We start from the raw sequence: 11,207 nt of genomic DNA on the forward strand, positions 1-11,207 counted from the left end.
ATGAGCCATCCAAAGTTTGATTTGGGTGATTTCATAGTCGTTTCCAACCTTTCCAACCATTTTGAACACAACCATGAAGTTAGATTCAGTAAATTCAAACTCTAAAATTAGCAAAAATGGTAGATGAAATAAAAGCTATTGGAATTGAAAATTTTGATGGGATAAATTTTAGATGTTGAAAAATACAAATTAAAGACTATCTATATAGGAAAAAACTTCATATTTCTCTGTTGGGGAGCAAACTAGAGAATATGCAAAAAGAAAAATGGCTATTTTTTGATAGGTAATTTTTGGGTATTATCCGACTATTCTTATCAAGAAGAGTTGCTCACAACGTTACAAAAGAAAAATCTACTGCAAGATTAATGGAAGCCTCGTTTGTGATGTATAAAAAGCCATCAACAAATAACAAAATGCATTTGATGAAAAAGTTATTCAACTTAAAGAGGATAGAAGGCACCTTTATTACACAAAACCTCAACAACTTTAATACCATCACAAATCAATTGTCATCTATTGAGATTAAGTTTGATGATAAAATTTGTGCACTCATTTTGCTAGTTTTACTTTCAAGTAGTTGGGAAGGTATGAGAATGATTGTGAGTAACTCAGCCAAAAAATTCAAACTAAAATATAATGATATCCGAGATTTGATTTTAGCTGAAGAAGTGCGAAGGAAAGACTTAGGTGGAAGTTCAAGTTCAAGTTTAGGTTCAGCTCTCAACATCAACACTCGAGAGAGGAGACATGCTAGAGGCTTATCCAGAGGTAGATTAAAATCAAGATATAGAAGTAAAAACAAGTTTGGATCCAGAAAGTAGGTTGAATATTGAAATTATGACAAACATACATGAGGAGCTGTACAAAATTGAAAAAACCTAAGGCTAACTCTGTGAACGTTACCACTGATGAGGTACAAGATGCTTTGATTCTTACTGTACAAAGTTTAATTGATGGTTGGATTCTTGATTTTGGTGCTTCATTTCACTATATACCACACCATGAAATGATGCAAAACTATGTTACTGGAGATCACGGTATAATCTATCTAGCTAATGGATAACCAATAGATATTATGGGTATAAGAAATGTACAAATCAAGACCATGAATGGATCGATATGGAACTTATAAAATATAAGACATGTTCCTAAATTAAATAAATAATTATTACAAGATGAAAACTCAAGCAAGTGAGAGTTAGTCATTAAGGATGAGATGAATTCTTTGTTGAAGAACACGACCTGGGAGCTAACCACACTACTTGAAGAAAAGAAAGCTTTGCAAAACAAGTGGGTTTATAGAGTAGAGACTGAGCATAATGGAAGCAAATGGTTTAAGACAAGACTTGTTATAAAAAGACTTTAAAAAAAGAAAGGGATTGAGTACTCTGAGATGTTTTCTCCAGTTATGAAGCTCACAACAATCAGAGTTGTTCTGGGGATAGTAGCTGCAAAAAATTTACATCTTGAACAACTAGATGTAAAAACAACATTTCTTCATGGTGACTTGAAAGAAGACATTTATATGCAACAACTATAGAAGTTTGCAATACAAGGAAAGGAGAACCAAGTCTACAAGCTAAAGAAAAGCCTATATGGTTTGGAGCAAGCTCCAAAATAGTGGTACAAGAAGTTTGACAACTTCATGTGCAGTTCGAGGTATATAAATTGCCAAACTGATCGTTGTTGCTATGTTAAACATTTTGATAACTCGTTCATCATTTTACTATAATATGTGAATTATATGTTGATTGCAAGATCCAATATTGAGGAGATTGACAAGTTGAAACAACAGTTGTCAAGATAGTTTGAAATGAAGGATCTGAGAGTTGTTAAATAAATACTTGACATGAGAATCATTAGAGATAAAGACAAATACATCCTAAAGCTTTCACAAACAGAGTATGTCAAGAAAATTCTCAGCGGATTTAATATGGATAATGTTAAACCAGTAAGTACATCTCTGAAGAATAATTTCAAGCTCAGCAAAGACCATTCACCAAAAACTAAGCTAGAATGTGGATACATGGATAAGATTCTACATGCCTCAGCTATTAGCTTTTTGATGTATATTATGGTCTGTATCAGACCAAATATTGCCCATGCAGTAGGAGTAGCAAGTTGATATATGAGCAATTCTAGAAAACAGCATTAAAAGACAGTAAAATAAATCATGAAATACTTAAAAGGTTCCTTGGAGACTTATCTTACCTTCATAACTGGTGATTTGAAACTTGAAGGGTTTGTAGACGCTGATATAGTAGGAGATATTAATAGTAGAAAGAGTACTACATGATATGTATACACTCTAGGAGACACTACTGTTTTTTGGAGTTCTATTTTACAAAAAATCGTCACTATTTCAATAACAAAAGATGAATATATTGCAGTTTCAGAATCTGCAAAAGAGATAGTATAGCTACAGAGTTTCTTAAAAGAATTAGACAAGATGAATAAAAAAGGTACCCTATATAGTTACAGTCAGAGTGCAATCTTTTTTGCTAAGAATCTAGCATTTCATTCTAGGACTAAGTATATTCAGATTAAATATCACTTTATTTGACTAATAATTCCATGAAGTAGATAAATTGTCAAACTATGTAAATTTTTATGTAATTAACTATATTAATGGCATGTAACATATAAGGGCAAAAGAAGATAATGCAGCTAGCTCCACTCATCAAGAAATAAATAAAAAAGAAGCTTGCAGAGCCAATAATTATAACGAGTCAGGCTCACTAATTTCCAGTGTTCTATTTCTGTTTTCTGCATAATTCTAAACCGCACAGAACATCATGAGAGTCACGTAAAGATAAACAGATAGATAGAAACACATTAAAAGCTGGAGTATCTTTTGGTCTTAATTACATACAAAAGGAGAATTATTCTTCATTTGAAAAAAAAAAAAGCCTGCAACTGCTTAGTGCTAAACGAAGCAGCGCAGTGCTTTGCACACGCCACACAAAGCATTACTTGCACTGTTCCTACTGTGCAGTAGAATTATGATATAGACCACCTACGTGCTAAACGAAGACTGTTTCATCAATAACATACAAGACAAAACACAAATTTGCTGATCAAATATGGGAACCATCATGTTGAGGAAAGGAATACCATGCATGGCTGAGAGTGAGAACCATAGCTAGTCTTCTTATCATGCTAACCAACCTGGCATGTAAGTAGTCATACTTGGGCCAGCAGTGACCATTGTTATATTTTCTGGCTGATACCTGCAATTCAGAATAAAATCGTTGTAAGACAAATCCCCCTCGTCACTTAGCATTTGCTCTTAAACGTTGACTTTAGCTTTTGCTCTTAAACGTTGACAAGTGATTCTACAATGTTGAAAGGATGGCTTCCAGAAACATAACTGACATAAAACAATCACTTTATCACTTTAGTTTCTTCATTTTTTAATTTTTTTTTTCTGTGACCATCATTTTATGTATCCAGCCGAAAGGTTGCAAAACAGTTAGGATTAGACTTAAGAGACCAGACATACCCAATTTGTAGTGTAGGTTCACACTCCAAAGCATGAAAAAACCCATCACCCTGGGGTTGAGCTTGTTGTCTAGCGTACTCCACATCTTCAGCACTTGGATTCAACTGGAGTGAATTTAAATGGTAGCCTTCCATCAACTGCCAAGTGAGCAAATACAACAACCAATATGTCATCATATTCAGGCTATTCTTAGTAGGGGAGGCCAAATCAACAGGACTAATTTATGTTCAATGTTGTCATAAAGTCAATCCCAGAAGGTTAAGGACGGCAGCCACCAACCATTAACCGGCAGCCACCGGTTATTTTCACATTGTCACCAATCATTATCTTTCACACATGGAACTTTCATTTTTCATGCTTTCATTTTGAGTATAAATAAATAGCTAAATTTATGTTATTGAATATGAAAAAAAAAGAAAGAGAAATACTAGAGAGAAAGAGAGGGTAAGAGTTTGAGAGTTTGCAAAGCTTGTTATTTACGAAATAAAACAGATTATTTATTTTTCCCTTAAGTGTTTCAAAACCAGCACCAGCCTTCAATATGTGGGAAGGAACTTAATGCTTAGCAGTGATTTCGATTTCTACTTAACGGAAACTTCTGACTTGAATTAATCTTAGGGGTTTTTGTTTCTGAACTAACTTGCTTCCACCTAAATGGAAAAGTAACATACCCTTTCTTTCAGGGACTTATTAGCTGCAGTCAGCATGTGTTCCTGCATGTAATGTTTGGAGTTAAATAAAGAGTGCTAGGAAAAGGAAATCAATAGACAACAAGGAAGCTTCAGAAGTTTCCATACCTTATGCTGTAGGTCATTGAGCTGATCCAGCATGTATTGGGTCTGTAGAACAATAAGAGGAATTATGAAGTTGAGACATGTACTGCTGGGTATCAAGTGCTTTGTTACATATATAAAGTACTTATTTGTGTGCAGTCAAGTCAAATTTAACATCCAAGAGAAGTTTAACTGTAATTGACTCTGTTCTATATTTTCAGAATTTTACTTATTAATCAGAATGCTAAGTATAGTCAATTTGATAATATATATCCAATCCTTCTATCTTCAAAATACCCTTGTTGATCTGATCTGCTTCAATGACATATCAAGCTGCCTTTCAAGTGATTCTAACTCTTTGCTGCTTAGAGGGCCAAGTTCTTCTCCCAAAAGATTCCTGTAGTTCGATGGCAATGAAATATTTGGTGATATCAAAGGTCAGATTTCAGCATTATTTTTGAACGTAGATAATGACACTTTCTAATGAGGATCACCCTTGAAAGACTACATTTTCAACGTTGCTGCTTAAGGCATCCTCACCTTTGGGTTCTTTGCAGGGCTTCATAACGTGCTTTAAGCTTCAGATATTCCTGCTGACTACTCAGTTCCTACAGCCAAAGCAGTAAAATCCATTTGAACATGAATGATTCAAAACACCTACAAATTATGTTGATAAGATTTGCAGTGCATGTATGCAAGTGCACTGGACTATCAGTAAGCCTTGACGAGGCAGTAGCCATAATATCTCATCATAATTGATAATGTTGAATGTTATCAAAGCTACAAAGTAACATAATAATTGAGATTACTTGCTTCCTGAAAATAATATATATATATATATATATATATATATAGCTAGAGATTTTTAGCTGCTGTTTTTTTCTGCAATTTTGTTCTTCATTCTCTTAATGACGACAAACTGTTATTTTTTGATGAATAAAGCCGATCAGTTTTAAAGAAAAAATAGACTCATTTTCTTAAAATTATATAAAGAAAAGTGGCATTTTCCAACTACCAAAAAGTAAGTTGTTTACATTCCCTCAATTACAAAGATGACCTTGATCGGAACTACGAGAAAGTGCTCTAAGGACATGGTATTGTAAGTTATAAAGACCATTACTAATTGTTTTACTTGAAGAAAATTTCACCAACAAATATTTGTTAGTTACGCTTGCCTATAGCACTTGCTTCTTGTTACTGCACAGGATCTCGCAGCAGTCTTTTCAATATATCAACCAGACAGCAGGCAGGCGTTCTTTTTTAAAGTTCTTTTTATATGCCAGGAGAGAAATTTTCGTATTATCTAATAGCACCAAGAAAGTTCAGCTTGAATAAGAACAATACAAGAAAAGGAAAGCTGCGGCAACAGATTGCAACAACTAAAATGAAACTGTTATGTGTCTTTTAAGAATGCTGTCACACCTAGGTATTGCGGCAATCGATTAAAAATTATCTCGATTAAAAAAAATTAAATATTTAATATCTTGTTCTTTTAAAGAAAAAAAGTTTTGTTTAAGGAGTCGCTATCTAATATTATGGTCACTAGGAACCCTAACTGGTCAACAGAGATTCTATGATATGAGACTGGTTACACAAAAGGGAAGATGTTATCACCCCTTAAGTGTCCTACCTAATGCAGACTGCATTGCTGGTTTTATCTAAAATTGCTAAGAATTTATTTTTTTTCCTTTTTATTCTTCCTTTCATGTTCCTGACTCTAGTATCAGTGAACAATTCCTATGAATATTTCCAACTCTGGTGTTGATAAATATTGCACAAAATAAAAAATACAATACTCTTGACTCTGGTATCAATGAATATTTTTGTAAAAATAAATTTGAAGAAGAAACTTTTTATGTCCTTTTTTTATATTTATCCTTTATTATTATTTGTCCTTTTAAGATGGAAGTTAAAAAAAAAACATTGCACGACATATTTGCATTTAACAGTAATAGTCCACAAATTGAGCACATCTACAAAAAATACAAACACAAAGAAAAAAAGTGCGAGGGGTCCACAAATAAATCAACGAAGGCCCTAAATATTTTTGGAATTTTATGTTATCGAAAAGGGGTTCGTTTGTTCAAATATCAAATTAGAATGTACATAAAAATTACGGTTAAGGCATAAAAATTATGCTTGCCAAACACACTCCTAGCAAACATAGTAACCAGTTAATTATTTTAGCAAGAACGGAAGAAAACTTACCTAGACGTGTGGCTGTTAAAGGCGAAGTCGAGGGAGACTAAGAAGAAAAAGGGTTGAGAGGGGCGGCAGCTAGTATAGAGTTCGACACCCTTTTTTTTATGTTTCTTTCTTTTAGGGTTTTTACTGATGGCCTCTTCTCTTGATGTTTATTCTTTTAGAGTTTCTCTCTAATCATCCTCCCTTCTTTTTTCTTTTTTTTTTCTTTTTTTCGTATACTGAGATCAGTATTTATAGTGCAAGAGTCCCATCACTTGCGAGAAGTAAAGTCTTAATCAAACTCATTCTCTTTTTTGAAGTTCGAATTCGAAAGCAGACAACTATTATTATTTTGAGGATTATTTTGAAGAAAATAAGAATTATCTTGAAGGTAAGGATTATCTTAAAGAAGATAAGAATTATCTTGAGAATAAGGATAGAATGACAAAGGTACATTGTAGTCCCTAGTTTTCACGCAAGTAGACAAATCACACTTTTTATTAAAATAAATCTCTAATCTTTTAATTTTATATTTTAAACTCTATAAAATTAAATTAAAAGCTAATGAGTCAAAATTGGATTATAACAAATACTATTAGCTTGCTTCAACATTGTAAGAAAGCAAACTTAGTTACACGTAATCGAGCTGACTGAAATAATAATGATTACTAGATAAATTAAATATTGACTAGAATCATCACAAAAAGAAAAAATCCTCAAACATTCTGGTTTTGAATTACATCTCGGGGGGCATCATATTTCTATCTTCTGTGATAACTTTCTGGACTGTTATTCTTTGTTGTGATAATTCTTGCCAAGCAAACCTGTTTGTTTCTATATAACTTACTAGAAATTTCGTTCTTTGGAAGATTAAATAAAGGACCAGAAGAAAGAGGGAAATTCAAAGGATATAGGAAAAGGGTAAATTTGCTTACCAGGGCCTCTCTTGCTGACACATTTGGCTCTGGTGCTCCATAATTGCACTTCTGGTACCTCTCAAGAGTTTTGAGCATGCTGAACAACAATAGCAAAAATCAGTAAATTTTAAATCTTAAAATCTAACCATCAAGATTGATGCAAAGATTGTAACAACAAATAGAGTCATGCACGAGGACAATATAGCAAGGATCTATTTTGAGCATAATAATCCTTTTCAGATAGTGTTAGTTTCTTGTGAAATTTTCTTACTTTTCCTGATTAAGTTGGTAAGAAACTCATTTACATTTTATTTTATCATTAACTCAACAAATTTATTTTGAGATTGGATTGCAATAGCTAACAATTCATAAGGGGAGAGAGCCCTTCTGTAGTGTAGTTATGACATGGTATTTCAATAGAAATATGCCAAAGTCGAGTGAATGAACATAAAATTGACCAATATTTCTCTAATGCATTTTTTTTTTTAAAAGTTTAAACTTAGTACATGTGAATAGGTAGTTTGTAAAGATCTTAAACTAATCATTAAAAGTTACCAATTATAAATTGATTAAATTTCTCTATTTAAAGAGTTTTCTTTTCCAAATCTTTGTTGTACACTACATCAGTTCGAGTCCTTAAATATAAACAATCTTTTGCTGCTTATTTTCTCTGGTTATTAAGGCCAACCAGAAGCATACGGATAGCACACCCTCTTCATAATTTAGAAACAATTTGGTGATGTTTCAGGATGAATTTATAAATAAATTGGGCTGTGGAGATCAGGTATAGTCATAGTGTTGATGGCATGCGAAATTGGGAGCCAATTTTCAAGCAATTAGTCAGCTAATAACAAATATTTGGTGACAAATGATGATGATTAATTTGAGAAATGAAATTTTAAAAAGATAGAAAATTGACTGTAGAAGCATCCTCTCCCCCCCACCCCCAAAGTTTAGCAGTTTCCATTGCAGTTCTATATTTTTTTCTGTCACAAAAGAAAAAAAAAAGCTCTTTAATTCTAAGCTGAAAGAGATGGGAACAAATTAATTAGGAGGTTTTATTTGATGTATTTTTTGAAAATTTTCTTGAGAAGATCAGCAATAATTCAAGGAAAAATCCATTAATTCAATAGAAGAAATGTAATTAACCCTACTTTAACAAATTAGTTAATTAAAAATGTCTAGACATAAATAGTCAATTGTACAAGCAAAACCCTAAGATAATTAAGAACACAGAATGTAATGTTGGACTGGAATTTAAGGGCACTAATAATTGTAAAAGAGAAAAGGAACCTCTAATTAGGAGTTAAAACATCCTATGGATATTAGATTGATCACTCCAAAGACACAAACTCAATTACAGACTTCGAGAGCACGCCACTATTAATATAACCTCTGATTTGAATAAAAGACAACAATTCAGTATACTGAAAAGAGTGAGAGGACTACTGATCTGTAAATACTGAATCCTAAAGTATCCTTGGCAAAGATAAAAACCCTAGATGTCTCTATCAGTTCATGTGATTGGAAATATCCTCTTTCTACCGAAAAAGAAAAGAGAGAGTTGAAGATCCAATGGAAAGAATGGAAGCTCCTATGTGAAAGGACTGATCTGAAGGGAGAAGAGAAGAAAAAACAGCAGTCATAATGTCCCGTTCTTATTGATTGATAGAAAACATTTGCAGCAAAAAGCATGAGGGTAGAGAGCATGAATTATTAGGAACTTGTCTTTTCCATCATGTAATTAAATTTAATCATAACAATAGTTTGTGTTTTTATTTTTTCTTCTTAAAATTAACTTTGAAAACTCTGTGAGGTAGTTGGGAAAAAGCCTACAAAATTGAAAATGTGTAAAACAGAAAATCAATGAAGACATGGACTGACAAATTAATATAAAGGTAAATTAAAGGAAAACCCTAAGCTTCATAGATCGCAAATGATCAGAGAGAGAGAGATCAACTAAATTGCAAACTATCTCCAATCAAAACTTCAACAGCTCCCAGAAACTCTAACTTTTTTAACGAAATCAAGTTGATTGGAGTTTTGAAATGAACAATCTAAGACCTTATTAAACTCAAAATGTTGAATGAAAAAGGGCAGCACTTTCAAAGATTAAAGAGGGAGAAAGAAGAGAAGATTGTTCTTGATCTTATGCAACAACCATGCTATGTTGGATCCTGAAGAGAAAATAAAAGGAAAAGACTGATAAAGAAGACAAAGGATGGATTGTGACTATGGGAGATCAGAAAATAACATTTTTAGCTTCGATGATTAAGAAGAAAACTCAGTATACATCGCATAGCTTGATGGGTCTCTCGAACTGTTGGAAGAGCAACAGATCATCAAATTGTTTTTACTTTCCAAGAAGAAAAACGAACACAGAAATGGAAAATTCAGATAGTAAACGTAAAAGGAAAAGAGACGGAGAAAGGGCAAAAGACTATGGGAGCTAAGAAAAATTGTATAGAGTTTGAGTCAATATAACAGTAGATATAACGTTTATCTCTCTTTTTTGTGGTTTTCCAGTTGCAGATCTAGCATCAATACCAACACGAACACACTCTACCTGCTATAAACGCCGAGACATTCACAGAAACGGAAACAAAAAGAAACCAACTTTTATTTCCCTCTCTCTCTTCAATTCTCAGAACAAATGCTTAAAAAACCCAACACTGAAAACAGAAAAAATCAACTTACCGAGCTCCGAAAATCTAAAGACAGGTCTCAAAACAAGAAACAAATAAAAAAAAGGTATAGAAAAATTGAGCGAATCTAGCTAGCTAAGAGAGAGGAGTGAAGGAAGCTGAGAGAGTTAAAAGAGAGAAGCTTTTGTGTTTTTTTTTTTCCTGTGTGTGTTTGAAGGGTACAAAAATTGGTTTGTTTTGGTGATACCTTGAACTACTGCAAAACTCGTACAGCTTTCCTCTATTGGAGAAGATGATGAGAGCAACCTCTGCATCACAAAGAACGGAAAGCTCATAGGCTTTCTTCAAAAGTCCATTCCTCCTCTTTGCAAATGTTACTTGCCTGTTGATCTTGTTCTCAATTCTCTTCAACTCAACCCTACCTCTCCCCATATCTTCTCCCTCTCTCTCTCTCTCTCTCCAGAAAAAAACCTTTCTTTAATTTTAGCACTCAACAAATCCCAACAAGTCTCCACGCATAAAAGTGTTCTTCTTTTTTTATATACACACACAAGCACACACTCGCTCTCTCTTCCTCTCTTCAAGCACCAGCACCAATCTCTTTATTGGTATTTAGGCTTTATTTATTAACTCGGTGCATAACGCTAGAAAACACATACTTAGACCCCGTAAACACAGATTTATTTTAGCTGTGTTCACCTCAATTATTTGTTTGGAATATCACTAACACCATTAATTAACAAAATAAAAAGTAAGCCCTCGATCTCTCAACATATTCACCTCTGTTTACACCAAAATTACTCCTGTTAATACTGTTTTTACTAGAAATTAACACTAGTAAGAATATATAATAGTGTGTGTGTGTGTATAAAAGGATGGCTAAATGAGAATGATAATGATACCATATAAAGTTTTCAAAAATCAAAATCAATTACTGGGTTGCTTACAATGTACGCTAATATTACATTGCTTCTCAACGAGCTACAAAGTTGTGTACTGTACCTGCCTAACTACAGATCGAGGCTTTAAATTTTTGTGGCGTATGATGTGAAGTTGGATTGGATGCAGGATGATTTTTTCTTTTTATGGATAGTTTTTGACTAGCTAGATGAATAATAAATAGAATATAAATATCATTAAATTTAATTTGAAACTCAACTAAATATATATTTATATTATATAAATA

The 11,207-nt window shown here is 33.0% G+C and overlaps 1 protein-coding gene across 1 annotated transcript; it reads right to left on the reverse strand.

Moving 5' to 3' along the window:
* Nucleotides 1–2,802: 2,802 nt before the first annotated feature.
* LOC105133714 (agamous-like MADS-box protein AGL9 homolog) lies at nucleotides 2,803–10,717 on the reverse strand. The gene is made up of 8 exons (XM_011037797.1): nucleotides 10,269–10,717; nucleotides 7,395–7,473; nucleotides 4,816–4,883; nucleotides 4,573–4,672; nucleotides 4,300–4,341; nucleotides 4,174–4,215; nucleotides 3,503–3,639; nucleotides 2,803–3,230 (listed from the first exon to the last, which is right to left on the reverse strand). The coding sequence occupies exons 1-8, from the start codon at nucleotides 10,451–10,453 to the stop codon at nucleotides 3,155–3,157; spliced, it is 729 nt and encodes a 242-aa protein (XP_011036099.1). The 5' UTR covers nucleotides 10,454–10,717; the 3' UTR covers nucleotides 2,803–3,154.
* Between the last annotated feature and the right edge of the window lie 490 nt (nucleotides 10,718–11,207).

The sequence above is a fragment of the Populus euphratica genome, unplaced genomic scaffold (genome assembly GCF_000495115.2).
Source record: "Populus euphratica unplaced genomic scaffold, PopEup_1.0 scaffold37.1, whole genome shotgun sequence".
NCBI lineage: Eukaryota > Viridiplantae > Streptophyta > Magnoliopsida > Malpighiales > Salicaceae > Populus > Populus euphratica.